Below are 25,638 nucleotides of genomic sequence, written 5' to 3' on the forward strand. Positions count from 1 at the left end.
AACTGACGGAGAACCCCAAAACGCAATGTCTTTGGTAACACTTAGCGGCAGAGGCATAACAAAAGCTAAATGCCACAGGGTCAAAATTATGCCAGAGACTGTAATTATGGCAACTCTGGCAAGCAGGTGCATGCACATTGTGTGTCTGTGTTACATCTATATTGTAAAAGTTGAAAGCTTTTGGATTTATTTTTTGTGCTCAGTCGGATAAAATGAACTTCAAGAGTTTTAAATTCTGTAAGACCAAAGGGACAATTCATTAATACTGTAGTACCGGTATTACATATTTTTTTAAATTTCTACTTTTAAAGTACTGTATTTACACAGACTTCATGACCAGTCTACATCTAACATGAACTGCGAAGAAACAACATATACGGTGACTTTGGTTAGTAATGTCAGCAGAGTTATATTCCAAACATTTGCAGAATCACAAGTATTTGTGTTTTACCAGTTTTCTTTCATTACAATGAAGTTTTGTTATACTGTGAAAGTGGAAATTTTCAAGGTGTGAAAATTTTCAGCATTTTGCGCTTCCAGGGAAGCTAGCGCAAAAATAAAAGCATCAAATATTTTTGCATGCAATACATTGCTGTCGTTAATGTCCTGATTCAGCAGAATTAAAAACACACAAAATTCATCTAACCCAGCTGAGCACGAAAAATTGTACCGCGAAAATATCCGCTTTTACAGTGGCTGAACAAATAAACTATACAAAGCATAGAGCATATAATGTTGCAGCCTGAATTTTTACTTCATTATGGCTGCAATTTCGTTATAACAGTGTTTGCTATTACAAACATGGTTATAACAAAATTCCAGTTTAATATACAAGGAACAAAAAATCAGGGTCCACTGTGGGAGAACAGATCAATTAACACTCCATGCAGGGTCAGTAAAAGTGAATTTCTGAGAGAGACGGACAAAAAGTTTCTCTGAATGAAGCAAGAGGGAAAATCAAAATACATGTACTGAGCAAACTGTAAAAGGCATTAAAACTTTTTTAATGTTGGTATGTTAACTACATTATTATGAACTTGTATAATCTAAGCATTTCCAGGCGGCTTCCATGGTAACATAATCGTGACAAGACTGGTACAGCATTCATTTGCTTTGCATGTATACCAACCGGCAGGTACTTCACACTTTCACCAAAGAATTTTCTTGATAACCCTAATAATTTGGTACAATATTCTGACAAACAATACCATCAAATAACATACCTGTTTGCATTGTCCCCAGTAGCCCTGTCCGATCAGGGGCTTTGTTCTCTGGCAATACAACCTGCAGAGTATTAAAGAAAAAGTGCAGCAAATTAATATTGCGTTGAACACATGATGAAAAGCGTAATTCATATTCACTCTCTGAAGACAGAGTTCTAATCAGTGTTAGCATTGTTGTTTTATTGTTGGAAACTGACATTTTCAGCAATCAAAATGAGGGTATTTTAAATCATGGACCTACAGTCCATGTTTAAATGTACATTGTATATTGGCCAGGGGGAGGGGTGAGATCAGCTGTGCTGTCTCTTGTGCAATTGCCATAAAGATTGGCACACACGTTAACCCGAGGCAAAGAATCTACAAAACTATACCCCCCAACCTAAAAAAAAAAAAAAAAAAAAATGAAATTGTTGTCCTTTAATATTTTTTATAGTAATTATGCTAATTCATGTGTAAAATCATACATTTTCCTCTAAATCAGAAAATAAAGTTCCTAGAATCCTCACTTTTGGTGTAAATATTCCTTGTAACATTCCTAAAAATGTATTTAAAATGAAAAGTTATACATAAAAAGTAACTTCTTACGTTTTCTATTCTTTTTAAAATTTTCTTCGAAATGTATTCTTTAGAGTTTTTCCCTGTGTTTGGTATCTTATAATCTGTTTTCTGTTTTCATGCCTCTCAGCGCAGCTCCAAAACTCTGGAATGACCTACCATTAGATGTCAGGAAATCCCCTCTGTAGCAGTCTTTAAATCATGACTCAAAACACATCTTTTCATTGAACTGTTTATTATCATCAAGTTCATCAGAAGCTTTTGCAGCACAGGAGAATTTATGTCTATAGGTTTTGTGCTTTATAAATTGATACATTATTATTATTACTATTATTATTATTATTATTACTATTATTATTATCATTATTATTATTATTATTATTATTATTATTATTATTATTATTATTATTATGGAGCTGGGGACCTTGAACATGACCTTCATGAAACTTATTTGAACAAAAAAAAAAATTATTTTACGTATTTGTTTGGTAAACAATCTGGTAAACATACACAGATGATTCATAACAATAACATACATATTTCTTCCCATACTAGTGTACATGCTATTTCATGTGTTATAATACAAGAAAATTCACTTTCAACCGCATATGATTGTAAAATACCACACTGTGTGAGAACTGAAGGTCCTAATTTCGTTAACTCAGTATCAAATGATGTGTAAGATTCATGGTTCCAATGATCTTGAAAGGCCAGGGCAAAACCTCTAATACTGTATGCTTTTAAAATTATACCCCCCCCCCCCCAAAAAAAAAGGGGGGGGGGGTTGATTCAACCGCATCTCCCAACCGTTTTAGGGTTAAACAGAGACACTTTCACAATGCCAAGTAATCCAATGCCTGTCAGGCATACATAATTATCAATCATCTTCTACACATCACAGTAATTATGTAACAATTTGTGACATGTAACCAACAAAAGTCTGTTATCATCCAACATTAACGTACATCTGCATATTATGCACACACAAATTACTGTAATATCAATACTCATACAGCTTTAAGTACTGATATATTCATAAACAAAAATGGTTACTGGTACAAATTTTTGTCTGCCAGATGTCTTTTGTAGTGTGTCTATGCAAACATTGTACATGCTGTTCTTTGACTAATTGTTGTGCTTGCCTCTTGTACCAGTATGTAATGCCGGTGAAAAGCATTTTTCCACATAATTTGTATTTGGGTGTTTCCACAGTAAAAGGGGCCATTTCAGGGATGTCATGTTATTTTCTGTTTCCACTGAGCATTATTTCCCCTCCCCCATACAATATGATCTTTCAGCACACTTTGAGAGATAATATGACCCCAAATTGTTTAAACGAGCAATGATTCGATCCCCCCCCCCCCCAAAAAAAAGTTTTTGGGCAGACATATGTTATAATGCTTCATGGACAATTATGTATGGAAGTGTATGGACCATTTATTTCCCAAGGATTTTTATTCAGTACCTCCAAGCAGGCATTTATGCATCTGACTTAAATATCTCCTATTGGATAATGGAAATGTTGAATGCGATGATATTACGGTATTCCTTGAAAAATATGCCACGTCGAGGCTCTTTAAATATCTGTGTTTCAAATAAACCTTTTACAGAAGCTATTTTAATGCAAACTGTATAAGGCCCCTGAACAAAACATACGTGTATGTCCCCTATCAAATAATGGGGCTATTTATACATTGTATTTTCTGTAAGCTTGTGAGATTATTGCAGGATCTAACGAATATCAAACTTTCAGTAATTACGCAAATTATAGCCAGGTAAATTTATATTTACTTATCATTATTCTTTTTTGTGGCTACATTTTAGCAATTTTCTGCACCGCTGGCTTCCTCTGTGAGACAACAGCGCATCGTCCCATGTGTATAAAATTTGTTTTCCATAAATGCTTCAATGTATGTGTTTGATAATACCGTACTGCAGCATACCGATTGGTAGGATACATGCCTATACTGGTATCTACTAACATATTTGTCGTATGATGGTCTGTTCATTGAAAATTGTTATTTTTCAACTGAATGGCCTGCCATTTAATTACCGGTACTTGGTAAACAACCCCAAATTTGAACACTGTATTCTATACCACTTCAGTTCTAGACTTGGTGGTCAATTATATACAGTACTATGACGGGTATGTAGGTTACTTATATACATGCATGGACGGACCACACTGACTAGTGACTGTCACATTTTGGTCAGGTGAGCAAATAATGTGCAAGTTCAACTTAAGCATCCACCAATGTCTACAATAGACTCTAGCATCTATTCTATAATGACCAAAGCAAAGTAGAATGATGCAATGATATTAACATTGATTAATGTTAGATCTAGGCTTACTCTGCATTAGTATAGTGACATTGAATGGAACTATGGAAAAGTTGAAATTTTATATGAAGTACAATGTACGTACCATCCATAGTCATAATAGTAAAATAAAACAATCTAACGTTAAACGTCACTCACAGTAACGACAATGGAATGGTACACGTAAAGCCTTAGGTAACATAATTTAAATGCTGGATTTACTGTCTAGTGTCAATGGTGTAACGTTACAACTTACTAGAATCCAATTGCAGAGCAGTCTCAATCCAGATTCTTAAAAAAAAAAAAAAAAAAAAAACAACAACAACCAACTAACCTTTAGGGCCTACTGGTTATAGTCAGTCCGTAGTCGATGCAACTGTTGGAGTGTTGTAACGTTAGTGTTGGACCCTAGGGCTTATATGATAAAGTTATCTGCTCGTTTACGTGAGGTTAGCCTTTTTTTCAAGTTCATATGACCATGATGATTATGAATCCAAGAATTGCTGACTCGTCTTTGGACACCGTTCGTTTTCCGGCTCATTTCTGATTTTAACTTGAAACTGAAAGCAATGGCTCGTGATCGTACATGTAGGCTGTCGGGATCGGCCTTACATGAAGGAGGGGTAGGGCATTAGGGGCAAAGAATTGCGTGTTTGATCTGTTTTAGCAGCATGTCCAACTTGAAAGTGAGCTACATGTTACTAACTGTTAGTATTTACACTTAATCTCGAATATATTAACGTTAGAACCATAGCCATGTATACATGTACGGATTACTGTAGCACGCGAAAGACATCTATGCATGCCTTGCAGCGCTCGCAGTAGTGAATCTATTGGAGGTTTGCGAGGGAAGAACTCACACCAGCGCAGCGCAGCGCGTTCGCGTACTGCACGAAGTCGAATTTCGTTGGAAGCAGCATTTGAGTCCGTGCACCACACAAGATTCGGTTCAATAATAAATATGAAAATGGATACAAAATTTACAATACACACAAGCTTGATTAAAAATAACGCTTACCAGGACTTTTACCACGCCATTTTTACACGAAGTTTAGCACTCACTCGGACGAAAGTTAAACATTCGAGGATTTTGTTCAATGGTATGGTGTCTTTCAAGCGTCACAAAGCGCGCGAGCGGCGAGCACGGATAAAAACTCTCACACGCGCGCGCCGCCGCCGTCGACTGAGATGAGAATAATAATTATGAAATAGGCCCTACATGCTGATTGTATGTAGGCCTACAATGTTATTGCCTGCCCTAATAGTTCATAACTCGCCTGGCTGCACGACAGCACGTCGTAATTTACTCGTACGTTGAAAATTCTATTCAGATACTACTAAGTTTGTTGGTCTGTATGACAACGAAAACCAGAGAAGAACTTAACAGAAGTTATTAAATCTGTGAAACTCGGGAGGAGGGGGATATATCTTACATATAAAATGAGTTATGAATCAGACAAGCCCCCCCCCCCAAAAAAAAAGGAACAATAAAAGTTAAGAGTTAAGAGTTTAAAGATGTTCTAGGTTCTATGTTCTACAAAACTTTGCTAAATTTGATTTCCTCCAAATATTTGGGTACAGACAGAACTTATAAGGCATACTTCACCATTTGCAGATCAAACAAAAACCCAGCTTTAATGGTTTAAAATAGTTCAAAAATGTGATCGAGGCAGGAATAGAAACAACCGATGTAAAAAAAAATTGGCCTATATTTAAATATACAAAAAGCGAGCAATTAATGGTTAGGCTTATTATATATAAAAAAAAAATGTTTCTAGACTAAACCGTCTACAGTTATGGTTTATTGAGAAGATAGTGCATTTACCTAGGCCTATCTCATAATATTTTATTCTTTACTGCATTTTGTTTAAATCACTGCTCCAAATGGTAAATAGTACCTTTAATATCCACTGAGGACAATGAAAAAAAAATATGACTGTTACTACATAAGCCATAACGGGTGAAACCCTGTCTGAAAATGGCTTTTCCCTCTGTAGAAGAGACAGAATTTGTTCATTTTTGTGTATAAACAGAATGGAAAGTTGCTCACTCCTAAACCAGCGTTATCATTATTATTGATCTACTTATTCTCTGATTTTTTAAAAATCTGTTTAACAAAGCAACATAAAATCAGGATTACATTTCACTTAAATTGTAGTCTTTAAAGTGCATGGCATTGGGACAGATAAGATTGTAAAATGTGCGATATTATGCTTCTATTCATGGGTCAAGAAAGAATGATAAAGAAATACAATATCATGGATATACGACCACCGATGCAAACGATATGCCTAACAATATAAATTTAAGTTATGGCATCGATCTTCATTCCAGATTTAGTAGTAAAAGTCCTATCTGAGTACGTTTGTGTGATGTCATACAGCCATTTCTCAACGTATTCGTGGACCGACTGCCATTCCGAATTCATTTGTGCATCGGTGTATATTACGTACACAGCAAACACATAACGTTTTCAGAGCGTTTCCTAAACTTTTTTTTTTTTTAGGTTCCGTATACGTCTTCGTATAAGATGGACGTTTTTAAAACGTACAAACAACGTCAAATTTGGGACTTAGCATTTACCGCAAAGCACAGGTTTTTTGGAAAACGTTTTAAAAACGTCAATGGACGTTACAAAACGTTTTTATTATCGCTGCTACGTCGACTTCGTCTTTAATGAACGTTTAAGAAACGGTTTTATGATCCGCTACGTGTTCGTCACTCACTCTAAAAAAATCCTTGTCAGAACTGACCCGGAACCGTGTTCGTTGGGTCACACCCCGTTCCGGGTCAAAAATGACTTGGAATTTGGTCATGAAGATCGCGATCCGGAATGGGGTCACCCTGATCCAATTTATGACTCTGGATGGGGTCATAATAATCTGACCCCATTCCTTGTCATTTCTGACCCGGAACGGCAGTGTGACCCCAACGGACCCTTTCCGGTTCAGTTCTGACCCGGATGTTTTAAGAGTGTTGGTTTCTTTATCATGAATATTCATGCCTACTGAATATTCAAATAAGAAAATATAAGATTTGAAAACTACTGGAAATAGATAAAAGACATTGAAATCGAAATATTTACGCTGGGTTCAAACTTTCTGTGTTAAAAATAAACTTATACCTATACGTTATTGTTCAGTTATTCACAATTTCAAATCGTGTTATGAAGAGGTATTTTCATAAGTTAATAGGCCTAATTAAGGTGTGTGTGATCTAATTTTAGTAACCATGTCTTCATGCATTACAACATTTTGCTGGTATATAAAAGAATGTGATACAGATTCATCAATAAATTGGGAATAGGATGTGAAGGTATATGTGATAGGACATTAGGAACAGGTTGGGATAGGATTATATAGCATTGGGATCAGGTACATTAATCCCAGATTGTGTATGTATAATCTCATAAATACCCAATAGAAAACAAACATTAGACGTTCTTAAAAGGTTTTCTGGACGTTCTAGACTGTTTTCAAAGGTCTTCTGGACGTCCGCAGAACGTCCACAGAACGTTTTGGGTATTCTTAAAAGGTTTTACTGATGTCTATAAGGTCCAAAAGATTTTCTGCAGGTCCTTAGAAATTCCGAAAGGTTTTTTAGTTCTTTTTTTTTTAACGTTTAAAAAACATTTTATAACGTCCATTTGAAACGTTTTAAATACGTCGAAAACCTTCCACAAAAAAAGACGTTCTGAAACGTTTTGACAAACAAAACGTCCAAATAACCAACTTGGAACGTTTCAAGAACGTTCAGAAAACGTCCAAAATGTTAGCTGGGTATAGGGCCTATGCGACTTTGGGAGTGCGGCTTACAGTGATTAGTAGAACAGCATAGCTAAAGTTCAGAAGCAAATGGGAACATACAATTGAAGACATTATGAAGAACTACCAAACAATAAACACAGCATAAGTTGACACCATATGCACCACCTTGCAGTTGACAGGAGAATACGGGCCTTATATTGTACACCTACATTATGCGGCAATATTGACAGACCTTTCATGCACATCACAGTTACAAAAAATTAAGTTCACTTCCAAGTTCTTTTTTTCTCTCTTGCATAAACAAAGTGATTGCAAACATATCTCACTGAGGTCAACTGGTTTATTTGCCAACTTATCAAACAGTGAGATTTTTGTGTATGCCCTATCTTCAAAATCTAGGTCCTATGATTGTCGGTCAAGGATAAATATGCCAGTCTAGGGTCTTACAGATTTGGATCCTTCTAGACCGAGCAAATTTTATTGTTAACTTATATATGGCTGCATTAAGTTAATGTCTTTACAGTCTGAGCACTTTATTCGATGACCTCCTCCGACATTCCTATGAAAAAAAAAAAAAAAATGATTTGAGGGAACGTTTCTCCAAGAGATTCCAGCTTGAAAAGTTTTCGCCCAAAATTATTACCATCCATTGAAAGAGTGATGGATTCGCGGGTGCTGCGTCGAAGCGAGGCGTGCACGTACGTGCACTTGCAATGAGGTGACGTAGCGCGCGTGCATGTACGGCGCTGCCCTGTCGTGAAGTCTCGCACACGTGTGCGTCTGTTCTGGCTACAGGTGCTGAGCAGTCAGCTTAGAAATTGTATAAAAAAGCTCTCTTGTTGTGGAGCCAGCCTGAGAGTTCTTAGAGGCAATTAAGCCGCAAAATTGACGTGAAAGCCGCAAAATTGAAGCTCACTGAAGACCTGTTCGGATTTCTAAGCGAAAAGGTTAGAATTTCGCTACCGTCGCTTAGGTAATGGGGCAAGATAAACATGGCAAACGCCAGGCAATGTCTCGCCTGCATTTGTGAGTAAAGACTTTTCCAGCTATAATGTAAGTTCATTGACCCTATGACCTTGTCGGACTTCACCAACATTCGAACTAAAGCATCTTTAGGCGATAATGTAGGGCACTGTGAGTTCGGTGGTCATAGCTCAAACCTGTGGAAAGTTGTTTAGAATAATAATATCACAACATTACAAGTAATAGGACTTACGGTGCTTATCAGGGAAAGTTCATTGACCTTTTGACCTTGTCGGACTTCATCAGTGTTCAAACTTGACATGCGTGTTAGGTGAAGCTGTGGTGTGAATTTGGTGGTCATATACCTGAACGCTGTGGAAAGTTTTGAGAGTATATAGCAGGTGCCTAAGTATTCACCAAAAAACTAAAGCAGGCCTACATTTTAATATTGTTTTAGTAGAGCCTACAGCTATTCCTTAAGTAAAGTTCATCAAATTGACCTCTGACTGTTGACCTTGTCGGACTTCATCTATATTCAAACTTGACCGGCGTTTTTAGGTTACGTACCTGAGCGTGGTGTGATCGAGTTTGGTGGGGGTAGTTCAAATCTGTGGAAAGTTATTGAGAGTACACTACACACAATACTGTGAGTAGGCCTTCTTTATCAGGGTAAGTTCAATGTCACCAGATTTGGTTGAAATTGAATATGGGCGTGGGAGTGTGACAAACATTAAAATGAAAATATTGCAGCGGGCACAATGTGCCGCCCCGTGGCTTTATAGGGTTTCAGAAAGTCGTTCCGATCAGGGGCCGTGGAAACGTTTTTCAGGGTGAAGGGGCTGCGGGAGGGGGTGGTATCAAAGTGCAACTCTCTTCCAACCCCCCCCCCCCTTTTCCCCGCTTAGACGGGAAGAATCCAAATACGCAACCTTTGAAATTCATGGTTGTTGATATTTTGTTCCTCCCATTTTTGCCCCCCCCCCCCCCTTTTTTTTACAAGCCGAATATAGGTTGGCCCAGCCCCTCCCCCTCCCCCGGTTCCGCGGCCCCTTTTTATAAAGCAGAGTCTAATGCAAAGTATAAACTAGATTTAGCATGACAAAATGACGAATCCCAATACAGAAGACAAACACACACAAGGGTCATACACTCTCTCTCACACACAATGTTGTGCAGCTATTATGCGTGCCTTATATGTAAATACACTTCTTCTTTCGCCTGCGATGTAAAGAATTTCGTGTGTAAAAGCGGTATACAGTGTGCACTTTGTGTGCGAGAATGATCTTTTTGATTTGTGTAGAAAAATGCAAATATTCATACATGTTCACCGTGTTCATGATGCAGTCAAATTAGTTAAACTAAAGACGCCATATTGCCAATGTATGATGGAAAAGCAGACTATGATCCATGCATTATATTGCAAATCTGAATTTTTGACTCGTATCAAAAAGGTTTAAGAGCAATATTAATGACCAAACCGACTCTTTCAAAGGGTCAGTATATGGGACTGTAACCTGGTCAAAAGTAAGAAGACTGGTAATGATGTTGTTAATATCTCCAACAATAAAAGCTGATCTAAAAACGACTTATAGATGACATGGTGCTTTTGCATGCTAAGCCTATATAATCATCGATAAGGAGCTATAGGTCATTAAAATTCTATCAGTTCTGTATATGTTGCAGTCTGTGGTTTCGAAATCAAAACCGATACGTTGGCATGTGCATAAATGGCAGCAAGAAGGCGACTCCGGGGCAACTTCCAAGACGTCTCCAAACAATTAGGTGAAAACTTATCCCGAGCGTCACAGGAACGTCGAAGCGACGTCGCCGCGACGTCTCGGAGACGTCTTCTCAGCCGGTGACATCTCCACTACGTCACCATCAGTAGGTCGCCATGGGTCTCCGCAAGGTCGCGAAGAAATCTGACTGACGTCGCGGAGAAACCATAGGGAGCTTTAGATTTGCGGTGCGGACGCTTGAGACGACGCTTGAGCTGGACGTTTTTCTCTTCCCTGCGTTGTGTTGAAAAGTAGCTTTAGAGTACGCGGAGACGCAACCTATCCAAAATAAAATGGCGCCCCATAATGATCGGTGCATATACGTCGTGAATATGTGCGGACATAAAAATGGCCCAGAACGCGTAGTGAAAATTCAGGCGCGCGAGCGATCGCCTTTGATACGCGATTCTGCGCATGCTCAGAATAGGTTTTTCCCCTAGAACGTCAACGTCGCGAAAATCTCAAGCTCCCCAATAAGCGTCAGCGACTTGGACGCAACTGCCCGCGCAACTGATTGAGGTGACGTCGCGGAGACGTTACCGCGAGACCTGACAGCTGGAAACTGGAAAAAAAAGTCTCAGAAAAAAAAAAATATATATATATATAATAGCGAGACTCGAGTCGCCACCAGGTTGGTCCCTAGCCACCATAACTCCCGGCCAATGAGATACCCATTTACTGTATTTACTGTTCCTTACGCCATCTAACAGCAAGTTAAAAATTAAGAGGATCAAAGTGAGACTGTTTATTTCAGTACTTCTCTTTTCATTGGAAAAATATCGTGAACAACAATGTCAACATATTCACATCATGATATAGGCAGCTAAACTGTGAACCACTGTCTTCTCAGTTGCTGTATAAGTAGGCCCTACATCATTATTTTGTAGAAACTGAAGTTAAGTAGGCCTATACACTCAATTTGTATTTTTTATCTCGATACACAGTGGTAGGGCCTATTATATCGTTGTAATTTATGTAGGCCTGCTCTGCCATTATACGAAAACCATGCATAACGGCTACCGCACTTTCATAGGCCTATCATTTTGAAAATATAACAAAAAATGAAAGTACAGTGGCTTTGGCCATATCCCATCAATTATGCACGTGCGTTGATGCGCTGTGGTAACGTCATAGGACTCTCAGCATTTAATAGGCCCTAGGGAATTAAAGGGGCATTCCAGACAATTTTCATAATTTCTTATCATGTACATAAATCGACAGCTCCATGTATAGATTTGTGGAATTTATTGTGGTCTTTGAGTAGAGGAACCAATACTCTGAAAAACCTTAAACAACAGTGTTGATGACAAAGAAGCCTCACGCATTTCCAGAAATGTAGCAGTGTAATTCCAATACAATTCATACCGCTTGATTGACAAGTTTAATTTACCTGGGTATACGTAGTATACCTTCTTCTTTTGTTCTGTTTCCTCGAACCCTAACTCATACATCGTTATGGTGAGGCTGCCATGTCACTATCATCCTTGTTCATTGCAATTTGTTATAAATTCTGAATACATTCTTATTCCTCATCCCAATCACTATAAATTCTGAAACTCTGTACTCAGTAGGCCTATTACTTACAAGTAATATTTATTTATCGTTGTTCAAATGTAAAAATCTGAAAATCATCCGGAGGTCGACGAGTGATGCCATGGGATTGTGATTTTTCACTAGGCGCCTGCAAAACCGTTGGAGCCTGTTGATTGACAAGGTCAATGACCCCGCTTCATGGCAATCAATATTTCCTCCTTTCAGAACAAAAATCTGACTCTTAATTTTATCACTGAGCAGAGCAACATTAACTTATGTCTCTAATATCGACCGCCTCCTCGTGCTATTAATTATCTACACACTACCTTGCACCACGGGTATGACTATCATTGCCGTCTCGCACCGAGACCGTCACCATCCGATCACTGACAGGACGCGGTAAAGGCCTAATGGTGATAATCAATGACGACAGGATAGGGCCTAAGTATAGTAGGCTTTCCTATAGGTCTCCTATGCGGTTCGGTGTAAAAATGGCAGAGGTAAAAATGGCAGAGGTAAAAATGGCAGGGGTAAAAATGGCAGGGGTAAAAATGGCAGGGGTAAAAATGGCAGAGGTAAAAATGGCAGAGGTAAAAATGGCAGGGGTAAAAATGGCAGGGGTAAAAATGGCAGAGGTAAAAATGGCAGAGGTAAAAATGGCAGAGGTAAAAATGGCAGGGGTAAAAATGGCAGGGGTAAAAATGACAGGGGTAAAAATGGCAAAACAAGGGGTAAAAATGGCAGAGGTAAAAATGGCAGAGGTAAAAATGGCAGAGGTAAAAATGGCAGGGATAAAAATGGCAGGGGTAAAAATGGCAGGGGTTAAAATGGCAGAGGTAAAAATGGCAGAGGTAAAAATAGCACAGGTAAAATGGCAGAGGTAAAAATGGCCGAGGTAAAAATGGCAGGGGTAAAAATGACAGGGGTAAAAATGGCAGAGGTCAAATTGGCAGAGGTAAGAACGGCAGCGGTAAAAATGGCAGAGGTAAAAATGGCAGCGGTAAAATGGCAGAGGTAAATAATTATGTGGTAAAAATGTCAGAGGTAAAGTTGTCAGTTGTCAGTGGTCGCAATACCTGCTTTTCGTCCCTTCTCCTGAAATAAAGCACGGGGGAGACCGGGGAGAAATGTGACACGGGGAGAAATATGGGACATTCATGTAACTTGAAAAATGCTCGGCCAGTCAATAATCCAATTACATCAGTAGAAAGATGAGCCTCGGTACACCTGAAAATGGACATATTAACCACTATACAGCTCTACAGGTATTTTGTCAGTAAAATATCAAACTTACTATAGATCTGGTAGGTCCTATACTATGTTAATAGGTATTTTAATAAGTGTGCAAACTTCTGAAAATAAAATTGCTTGATAACAGACATGCAGGTATGAAAAATTTATTGGCAGGGATCTTTTACTGTTTCCATTACCACTGGGAGAAATTTAATAGGGCAGTGTTACATTTCTCCAAGCGGCACATATAAATCATACTTTGGTCATGATGGTTATCCAATTTCTCTCCAGGTTGTCTCATTTCTCCTCGCTTGATGTCCCATTCCCCCCAAATTAGGGGTTAAACAAATCATTAATTACACGAAAATGTTTTATATAAAGGGGTATCACTAAATACTCAGTGGGGCAGCTTAGCAAACCTATCGTGCATTTTGTGATACAAGCACCAAATTTGGCACAAATGTACATTAACATATTAAAAACATTTTCAGATATTGGGCCACTTGGAATTCTCTCTTTATGTCCGCCATATTGGATTTCAAAATGGTCGCCATTTGAAATCTACAGTTGCGATTATCTCTGGGTCTAATGGTGCTATTGACCTGATTCTGGTGTGTTCGGGGATTTACGCCCATGCTTTGGGACAACAGCTAAGTTTGAAAGGCATCAAACATTTACATTTTTTCGTCTGCGGATTCGTTCAACAATGATTGAAAGAAATCCCATGGCAAACTATCGGTTTTTTCTCTCACTAGAACAGTTTATTGCTAAAGTTCGTCTCCAGTTTTAATAGGCATAAGTTTGTGAAGTGACCACAAAGTGTTGGTTGATTAAACTTCGAGATATTTGTTTTTGCGCCATGTGATACTTGAACAATGTAATAAAATATTTTGCAAGAGCTTACTTGTGTCTGCCGATACATCTGCTGTAGTTTGTTTTTTGCGCTTTGTATTTTTACTTCTACATTATGTCGTGATCAGGCCTTGTGAGATATATGAATAGGCTCCTACGAAACCTGGATGTGAGAAAATAACATAGAACAGGTATAAAATTAGCGGTTTGCTTCGACTATGTCTCTTTCACTTCTTTACACTAAACAGTTAAAAAAAGAGAAAAATAATGACAATATACTAGCCTGGACGTGAGCGGAATTCGTTTGTGTATTAAAGAGTGTGTATGTGAGAGTATGCATATCTGCGTATGTTTATACCAAAAGTGGGTTCGTGCGTGTGTGTGTGTGTGTGTGTGTGTGTGTGTGATAACTTCATTGGGCGAAACAACGTAGGATTATACTGTTTAAGGGAGTTGCAGCATTGTTGGAACCCCCTTATAATGATAGATAATAATAATGATAATAATAATAATAATAATAATAATAATAATAATAATAATGATAATAATAATACTGAATAATAAAATAATTTCCCACAGGCCTACGAGGCTCTTAGGTAGTTTATCATTCCTCTGAACAGACAGATTACGCCACTGCTCTTGAATCAAACTCAGCATAATGAGAGTGCTCTAATCTTTTTAAAACATAATTCAATAAACATTCTTCAAATCTGCAGTTTGGATTTGATAATTCGATAAATACAGTTTGCTCTGGCGAGGTTATCATTCAAAATCTCTTCATACGTTTATCTCTGACGAAATCGCTCTCATTACTTCTAACATTTTACCTCTGCCATTTTTACCTCTGCCATTTTACCTCTGCCATTTCTACCTCTGCCATTTTTACCTCTGCCATTTTACCCCTGCCATTTTTACCTCTGCCATTTTTACCTCTGCCATTTTTACCCCTGCCATTTTTACCCCTGCCATTTTTACCCCTGCCATTTTTACCTCTGCCATTTTTACCTCTGCCATTTTTACCTCTGCCATTTTTACCCTTGCCATTTTTACCTCTGCCATTTTTACCTCTGCCATTTTTACCTCTGCCATTTTTACCCCTGCCATTTTTACCTCTGCCATTTTTACCTGGCACCTCCTATGCATGGGCCCTATAAATATTGCCAAATTTTGATCGGGTCCATTCGCAGCTGGCGTCGTATTATCAATATTCTCTCCCCGCCACTGCGGGGCATTATACCCCCATTTTGTGACAACGGGTGAAAGCGGCCTATGTAGAATTATATAGGTTGTTTAGCGATATTCGAAAACACAAAATTATAGTTCGCCAGCGACATGCCTACCTATATGCAACAGTGAACTTAATTGCTATTTTACTGGGCCTTTAAAAGGCGCTATCTCTTCTGCAGGGAGATGCGCCAACTGCATGGTAGGGCCAGTGGGGGCCTATATGTTTTTTATTTTCTTTTACTTATCTATGTGACGTGTGTCCCTGATAGGCGCGAGGAGAGCCATAAGCAATCTGTTAGCCTATGGCATGAGGCAACTGTTTCAGTTATTTGTACATAACATTCAAGTATGGTATACGAGCGTCAAACTTAAGTTCTCCAGATCTATAAACCCGAAATTGTGAAAGACATCAGCAATATAACCATCATCTGTATAGCCACAAGCAAAATTAAATGCAACGATAAGGACGGTCGTCAATGATTATTGATAAAAATCGCTTTTGCCCAGGATAGTGACGAGGTCCTCTTGGACTACGTGGAAAAATTTATCACGCTTGGAGCGCATGCAAGCAATCGATTATGCACGCTGTACTGTCTGGGGTCAAAGTTTGCAACTGCATTTTCTGCGTTCCATTGTGGATGGTATAATGGAGGCGATACAAAGCATCGGGCTACGTGATGCGTGAACCTTATCACAACGTATAATTTACACGGCTCTACTATCAACCACGCGTTTAACCCTTGATATACTGTAACGTGACTGGATCGAAATGTTCAAGCTTTGTGCATGCGACCTTCACGGATGATCGAATTTCCCTGGGGTTAACTCCCACACCAAAAGATATACTGAGTAGACCTTAAGATTTGGCCTCGACTTTTTCATTGATAAGCGAATGAATGATTAAAATACGCTATTAAAACACTCCCCAAACTCACAGGCCCCACCAATATTATGTAGCATGTTCACACGATGAGTAAAGAGTATAATGGAATGTAGAGATCATCGCGATTTGGGCTTACTATAATATTTCACCCGCACTGAGGTACCGAGCTAGAGTACATTGTCTTCGTGCATCGTCTCGTACCGATCGTGCGCGATCGAGTGCCTCATGCATACAAAAGGCGGGGGACCGCGGAACCACGCTTTTGGCCGAGGGGAAAAAAAAAAGGGTGGGGTTGTAAAAAATGAACCATAAAACCAATGACTTAGGAGTTGGAGGGTTCCACCCAAGATTCTTTTCATTGAAGAAGGATCCACGGGGGAAAGGGAATGGAGAATTTTTATTGACCCTGCACCCTTAGGCCTATAGCCCTATTTAACCCTTAACCATAAAGCACTACGTACGGCCTTCCCCACCATGCAAACACCGTAGGCCGAAGGAAAACCCGTATAACGAACCCCTTGGGCATGACCATACGGTATACTGAGTAGTAGCTATGACTCCATGTGATGCACCGAACCCAATTTCTCCGTGTGTGAATCGCCTTGACTATGAATGCGCATAAACTCAACATAATTGGTATCAGTTATAATATTAGATATCTGAGGTCCTTGTCCTGTTCTAAGTTAAGTCAACGTGTCCTCCCGTACGCATGCACTATACGATGAACTACGGTTTACACTTTTTATTGCTGTAAGGTGAATTTTAATGTCCATTATGCACTTTGGCTGCCCTAAATGGCAATTTTGATGGACTACTTTGCATTTTTGTTGATGGCGAAACTGAATGATGTATAAATACTCTTGCACAATAATGCATTAAAAACTATAAGCGAAAGCCGGATGATGTTCGTTATTTCGAAGGATATGTTCCGAAGCGCATGGAAGTATAAATTCCTTTAATCTAGTTCTATGTCAGTCTGAAAATGAAATAGGATTCGTTATTCGATCATTCATGGCGTCATTCTGAAGGTTCGTCATTCCCAAGGCTCTTTTAGTCCGAAATGAAATGAAATAACGTTCATTATTCCAAATTTTCTTTTATACGAAAATGAAAATTATGAATGCAGTTTGTTATACTGAAGCTTCAATGTAGGTCCTAAAATGAAATGGGTTTTTGTCCGAAATGTCCCACCCCCACCCCCCCCCCCCCCCCCAAAGAAAGAAAGGAAAGGTTTCGTCAGACCGAAAATTGGACGGGCGAAGGTGGGGGTGGGTTGGAAATTAATCACCGTTTCTGTTGAGTCCTTGAGGGTGGAAAGAGACTGATCTTGCGAAGACCGGGGGCATCATACGCAGAATTCTTTCAATGGGGTGATCAGTATATCAGTATATCACCCATGCATGTGGTTTTACTTTTCTTTCTGCCTCTGGCTGGGCTGTTATAATTATTTTAAAGGGGCATTCCAGACGATTTTCATAATTTCATATCATGTGATACATAAATCGATAGTTCCATGTATAGATTTGTGGAATTTATTGAGATTCTTGAGCAGACAAACAATACTTTGAAAAACCTTAAACAAATTACACTGAACAGTGTCGATGACATAGAGCCTCACATATTTCAGAAATGTGGCAGCATAATTCCATTACAACACCACTTGCTTGCAAGTTCACCTGTGTATGATCTATGCATGCCTTCTTCTTTTGTTCTGCTTCCTTGAGCCCCATGCAACTCATGCATTCTTATGATGAGGCTGCCATGTCATCATCCTTGATCATTGCAATTTGTTATAAATTTCGAAAACATTCTTATCCTTCGTCCTATAAATTCTGAAACTCTGTACCCCGTATAACTAATTTATAGTTGTTCAAATGTTAAAAATCTGAAAATCATCCGGAGGTCTCCTTTAACGTCATGTATGGCTATACGACGAGGAGAGGGAGTTACGGAGGGGCATGCAGGGTGAGAAAATATACTTGCATTTTCGTCATTAACACTGATTATAAATTACAATTGTATTCCAGTTTGCCAATGAGTCCAGCAAGGAGGTGTGTTGTGTTTCGTGTGTGTGTGTGTGTGTTTTTTTTTTGTTACCAGTACATGTCAATGTGTGCGTGTGTGTGTGTGCTTGTTTGTGGGTGTAAAAGGGGTAGGCTACATAAAGAGCATACCAAAGGGCTACTGTCAAGGTGATTGAGGGCTTTTGTTTGTGGTATGATAAAGATTTCTGTATATTGCTATTCGTTTATTGCCTATTAACATTTTGAAAGGATATACTGTATTACATGATAATTTATAAGGGGTATAGGAAAAGCCTGCCACATCCCCAGACCGCGAAAAGGGGGGGGGGGGGTACGGAAACTTTGGCAGCTCTGAGATGGGGGGGGGGGGGATGCTTTCAAAGGGAGGGAACGAGCATGGTATTTATCATTTTACCCTACACAGTGAGTTGGAGGGCCGAGACGGTCGCCGATTATTTTGTCTATACCGATCGATTTTCATCAAGACCGCAAATTCTACGAAAGATAGCACAGCTTATCAATAGCTAGTCTATTTTGCATGTGACACTATCGAAAGTTCAGGGAGTTTCAAAGACTGCTCCTCAGCTTCGATCATTTTTTACGTGAGAGAATCGTTCATACAGCCCTTGAAAATCATGTACAGTAAATTCAGCAGTTTTACTGTCCGCGGCTGTTCAGGCTGGTGCCCGCGTGCACGTATTCGTCTACGGCGCCGCAAGTCAGCTGCACCTGCGTGCCTGTCTCTTAGCTGTAAAGAAATTTCGCTGTTTCATAGAATAGTTTGGGGGGGGGGGGTGGGGATGGTCAAGGAATGGATAGTACACGTGCTTGAGTAGTTGATTCGAGGGCCAATGAACCCAACTCAATTTGAAACTTTTATCACCGAAGCAGAGGCGTAAATTCGTAGGGAGGAGGGGGATGATCGGCGATAGCCATCACTCACTGACGCACAATGCATATAACACACAAAAATTATATGAAATAATAAAAAATGAAATGGTGATATATCCATATCCATTTCATTTGAATATGCGATAGAAATTGATTCCGTATATTTCTGCTAAAGATTTTCTTGATTTGTTTTTTTCGCATTAGGTAAATTAAAACAATCATCCCCAGGGGCGTCGATCCGTTTTCGTGTTGGGGGGGGGGGGGGGACATGGAAGATATTATGTGTGAGGAAACGGATCTGCCCCCAAGCGGGGGGGGGGGGGGGGAGGGTATTCCGAGGGAGACTTTGCATTTTCATACCTGGAATTCAGAGATCGGGTGCACACTTTTTACGAAATATTCGATTTTTTTTCCTACAAAAATAACAAAAATAAATATTCACGGAAATGTGAGTGGGGGAGGGTGAGGGAGGAAGGATACCCATCTCCCACACGCACGAGGGGAGTTTTGCTTTTTCAGATTAAATTCAGAGGTCTAGTACACACTTTTGGTGGAACATTCATTTATTTTTTTTTGTCAAAAAATAAGAATTCATTGAAATGCGTAAAATGGCTAAATCGCAGTATCTTAGCTCCTGTTCCTCCTGTGTACGATGTCTATGAGGTCTACGAGGGAAATACCCCTCCTTCCACACGACGAAGATCTTGCATTTTAAATTGAAGTTAAACGATATGATGCACGTTGTTTATTTGCGGAATATTCGGAAGTTTGTCAATCCCCAAAGTGTACTAAGTCCACGGAGGGGGCCGCGAGAAATTACAAATTCGGAGGGGGGTGGACGCATCCCATTCGAGGGAGCTCTTGCAATGACGCACACTTTATTGTGAAATAAGAGATCTCGGTCAGAGAAGTTTAGAAGTGGGGGGGGGGGGGGGGGACCAAGCGGGGATGGATGTGGCAGGATGTCTCCCCACCCCCAACACACACAAGCTCGTGCATTTTTATGTTTGCCATTTAACGATACGGTGCACACTTTTCGTTGGTGGTAGAATATATAAAAAACTGGCAATTCTCAAAGGTTATAGACAATTCATAATCAATGTATCGATCGTCCAAAACCTCCGAAACGAGGAAGTTTTTTCATTGCTAAAATCGAAATGAAAATATATCTCAGGAACATTTTTGATGGAAAATTTGGGAAATTGTCAATCAAAAATCGGAGGCTCATATTCTGATCCCCGACATACCAATATTTCGGCGCTCCGATGAGTTCCGATGAAATCTGAGCCGACAAGCGGAATTTCTAGCAATCCAACAAAGATCTGACGTTGATCGGAATAATCGGATCGAAGGCTGGTGGCCGCCCGATATTCTGTCATCTGTTCATCTGATTGTGATTGGAGGGTGATCTGACACTGATCAAACACTTCGACAATCGCAGGACACCAGTCCGACTTGTCGGTCAGTAATCGCATAGTTATCAGACTCAGACCAGACACTGCGGTGACTTGCGCCAAACTCGGAAGCAGGTCAAACGGACTCTCCAAAACAGTACGCCTCCCGACGATCGTATCCCTGAAGTCAAAACAACAATGCTTTTATCACAAACAGATACTTATTCTATTACATCTTATTTTAGTTCCGTAAACTCAACTGTACTTCCCAATTATGAAGGACCCCTGGGTCTCAACAGTAGCATTAGCGGTGACGGGGACCAGAGTGTCCATTGTCGTTGAATCCTCGGGAGCCGTAGGCGTAAAACTGCATTTAGTACATTTTAGGTTTATAGGGGCACAGGAGAGTCTGTTGTGACTTAAGGAAAAATAAATTCAAATGTACGCATGGACTAAGTACATGCAGCAATATCAGTTGAACACGTTACTAAAATAATTTTGAGGAAAAAAGAAACCCGGTCAATCCGTTGAAAAGTTATGAATACTGCAGTTTCGGTGCTGGTATCCCAGGATAAGAGGTCTACAAGTGGAAAAGGCCGTAAGGAAATTATAAGAAAAGAAAAGAAAAACATATCAGCAAGTTATTTCACTTTTCTGGCATCTAACAATGTAAATTTATTTACCCGACTCAGAAAGGGTAGGAGGATTTTCTGTTACCATTTATCAGTACCAAGTCGAGGGAATGTGAACTTTTCACAGAGTAAAAAGTTCAATTTTGTGGAATTCGCTATCGTTTTTAATACGTGACGTCACAAATGCTGTAGTCCTCTTATCCAGCAGCTATTTCACTCAGTCCACATTTTTATTTACTGAAGGTCTCATTCAATTTTGATATGCAAAAGGCTACTTGGTCGTAGACTCCCAATCTTCAAAATCAGAATGAAGTTACCGATTATTGTCCGATAAAAGTCTGTGAAGAAGCCCGTGTTGGCTAATCGTCGGATCACCCTCCTTTTGAAGACCATTGGCCATCGCATGGTATGAGTGTACGATGAGTGTCAGGTGACTGTTGAGTTGATGAGCTATTTACCCTTAGATCTCACAACGGACAGTAATGAGTGTTGTACTTGTGCTGGGCGGCTCTCGAACACGTTGGGTAGACAGCAGATTGGAATCAGATGAGCGTCCGATTACGGTTAATCATCGGATACTCAACAGATTGTTGCCGGACGTCGGCCAGAAACGCCCCGTAGCTCAGCAATACAAATCTGACATTCAACAGAATGACTCGACACTCATCCGGCACTGATTCGACTTGCGATCGGGAAAGGCGTCCGATGACGAAAAAAAGCTTAGTTTCTTCGTCGGACGATGTTTGCTTCACCGGTTCACGCCCGACATGTCTATCACCGACCTTACAGTCGCCCAACACAAGCAGGATTCATCATCCAATACACTTCGGTAGGCCCTAAGTGACCGGAAGCAACAAACCTTGCTTCAGATGAGTGACCGATGAGGAAAAAAAAATCTCGGAATGGGGATAGAAGGGACGAATCCGACTTGTGTTGGTCGACTATTGGGTAACTGTTAGACTCATCAGACGATCTTTCCTCATCGGATCACGCCCAGCATGTCTGACAATGACCCGATAGTCGACCAACAAAAGTCAAATTCATCAGACTGCCATCCGATAGACGTCAAGGGTGGTCAGGAAGCAACACACTTTGCTTCCGACGAGTGACCGATGAGAAAAAAATCTCTGTGGAATGGGGGCATTAGTTCGCCAACGGATGCCATTTCAGGTTGCACGTCGAGTCAGTGTCGGATAATTGTTGTGTCAATCCGATAAGTGTCAAGTAAGTCAGATGTGTGTCAGCTTGGTGTTGTGCGCCTACCAGACGTGTTCAGCCGACGTCTTATGGTAGCCCAGACTGTTGGGTACTTGTCCGATGATTAAACAGTCATTGGACAGGTTTAACTTGAACCCTGGTTCTGAGGCTCTTCTGGCATTGGCATCACCCTTGGTGGACCCTTGGTGGCGTCAGTGAGTTTGCCGCTTGATGGCTCAGATTTCATCGGAACTCATAGGGACGCTGAAATTTTTGCATTTTGGCATTAGAACAGTCTCCGATGGAAGGGGATCAGGGGATCAGTGCATGGAGGAGGGGGGGGGGGGGAGGCACAGCATGCTGTCTACCCGGGACCTTCCTTATGGTGTCAAAAATTCTTCAGAAGAACTGATGGGCACATGGACTCAAGGTCATTGTTTCCCGCGGCCGGTCAAGTATAGGCATATTAGTAACTGTTATCAGGGCAAATAAGGCCCATGAGTCCGACACTGTCTTTAGGCAAGCAATAAGGCCCACGAGTCCGACACTGCGTACGAAGCCCCTTGATGTATATGATAACGTTGGTATCTTGGGCCCTTTTTCATGCTTAGTGTCGGAATCGTGGACCTTCTTTGGATAATGTTGAGCTGGTGGACCATGTAGCTCCGGAGCCTATTTTTAAATTTGATGTCGAGCTCGTTGACCTTGTTCACATCTAGCTCGTGGGCTGTAAGACTCGTGAGTGTCAGATTCGTGACGTGGACTCGAAACAAAAGGGAAAAAGTTACAAGAACAATGTCATGTACCCTCTTGTCGAGCTACCAAACGGGAACGCGCATCTGTTGGAAACTATTTATAAGACCCAAGAATCACTTTCTCCATCAGTGCAGACAAACATGACGGAATGGCTCTCTTGAACGTGTTAAGATTGCTCATTAATAATTTGTTGATCTGGAGGTTCTGGTGGATTACGCACGCTGCATAGTATGTGAAAAAGTGTGCGCCATTTTACTCCTGCGTGTGATTGCACAATGGTTTTGTAGGTCCATGGTTTTATGAAAAATGGAGACCAAAATATCTTCAAAGAATTATGATCCTCGGTAGAGTCGTATAATTTGCAAAACATGAGCCCACCTAGGCTTCAATGTGTCCTTCAGTATAGTGTGGAGGCAGCATACTTCTAGCGAAATGCTCTTTTCCCACACATAATCAGGCACACCATAGTATTACTTGGAGAACAACTTCATCCCATGCCCACGACGATCCCTTGAAATATCCAGGAAGATCGTCTATTCGGACATTCCTCCCACACTATGGTTCTTGAAAGGCGCTGTACTGGTCTTCGTTTTGTATCCACCTCCCAATGGAATCCAACATGCACGCGTGTCAGCGTAGACGATTAGTTTTAATGACAAGTTCCCCTATAACACAGGATTATGTAAAGTAAATTATTGCATGATGTATATGCAACCATATGCTTCATATCCCTGTCATTAATAGGCCACTCGCATATGCTATCAGGCGAAACATGTAGTTTCCACAGTTCACAGCAAAGTGTATACAGTTTACAGTTAAAGGGAAGGTAAACCCAAAAAGCAATGTGGATTGAGTGAAAGCAGCAACATTAGTAGAACACATCAGTGAAAGTTTGAGGAAAATCGGACAATCGATGCAAAAGTTATGAATTTTTAAAGTTTTGGTGTTGAAACCGCTGGATGAGGAGACTACTAGAGGATATGACGTATGAGTGGACAACAATACAAAGAAAATATAAAGGAAATTCAACAAAAATGCACTTTTCTAGAATTATGAAAGAGCAATGGACCAACCTCTTTCAGAAAGCAGGGGGAATAATTGCTACCCCTAACATATGTCAATATCAAGTTGATGGAATTTGTAATTTTCATGAAAAATGGATTTTTGTAAAATTTTCTTTATATTTTCTTGGTATTGTTGTCCACTCATACGTCATAACCTCTATAGTAGTCTCTTCGTCCAGCGGTTCCAACACCAAAACTTTAAAAATTCATAACTTTTGCATCGATTGTCCGATTTTCTTCAAACTTTCACTTATGTGTTCTACTAATGTTGCTGCTTTCACTCAATCCACATTGCTCTTGGGGTTTATCTTCCCTTTAATATTGGCACGTGTCTATATGCGACTACCAGCTATACTGTCCCAAATTCTACACACTCATACCGCGTGTGAGAGAAAATTGCTGCATTTATTCATGAGCGAATTTTATCAGTCATAATCACCGTTCATGAACCACTTAGTGGGGTTTAGGGATAGGGCCTATGTTGTATACTACACAAATTATTATTAGGTACACGCATGGGTTGTAATATATATGCAAACTTGAAAAAAAACAACAACAACAAAACAAAACACGCAGGCTTTCTCGCACCGAAACGCATGCTAACATGTAGACAGGGACTGAACAATTTAAAAAGGGGGTCAAGGGTTATGCTCCCCCTTAGGCGGGAAGAACGGAACCATTGGAAAGTCATGGTTGTTTCAGATTATTCTAATATATATATATATATATATATATATATATATATATATCGAATTTTTGTGAACACAAGAAAAGTGGTGGTGGTGCCGGGGTGCAGCCTCGGCTCCTACTTTGTACAGTTGTCCCCGCATAGCCGGGTATAGTATCGGGCAGAAATTTTTTCCATGATTTTTCGATTTGCCGTTTACGAAATGGCAGCGAGTCTCCGATTGGTCCATTAAAGGAAGAGAAATGAATAAGATAATGAAGAAAGCTACCCCCATTCGGTCCCGGCCTTAATGAACCCTGGGATCTGCCGTAGACAAGCAAGAGTATAGTAGACGCAATGATGTGCTTGCTCCGAATATTTCTGGTTTTATGTATTTTAAAGTAAACTTTATTTTCCCTAAATTTGAGGGTTAACGGGGGTGCCATGAGGTCTCTATGCATGCTTCCCCAACCCCCGTGGCACTGCGCCCCTGGGGGCACCCATGTGACCGGGATGTTGTCCATTTATATAGGTATACATAGGTCCTTTATCACCCTGGCAATAATACCTGCCAAGTTTGGTGAAAATAAGAAGGGATTTCAAGAAGAAAATACAAATGTTTAAATGGGCCCTATATAGCATCACTATTATGGTGCCAATCTCGGATCTATAGCTGCCAT

At 40.0% G+C, this 25,638-nt stretch overlaps 1 protein-coding gene across 1 annotated transcript in view; it reads right to left on the reverse strand.

The window, feature by feature from the left end:
- LOC140231834 (uncharacterized) overlaps positions 1-25,638 on the reverse strand; it is a 55,652-nt gene that overhangs the window by 24,784 nt on the left and 5,230 nt on the right. The window contains exons 2-4 of the mRNA XM_072311985.1: positions 22,538-22,673; positions 20,496-20,823; positions 1,224-1,284 (exon numbers count right to left, since the gene is read on the reverse strand). Of these exons, the coding sequence (XP_072168086.1) occupies positions 1,224-1,284; positions 20,496-20,823; positions 22,538-22,673 (525 nt within the window). The remainder of the gene's footprint in view (positions 1-1,223; positions 1,285-20,495; positions 20,824-22,537; positions 22,674-25,638) is intronic.

Source organism: Diadema setosum, chromosome 8 (assembly GCF_964275005.1).
Source record: "Diadema setosum chromosome 8, eeDiaSeto1, whole genome shotgun sequence".
Lineage (NCBI taxonomy): Eukaryota > Metazoa > Echinodermata > Echinoidea > Diadematoida > Diadematidae > Diadema > Diadema setosum.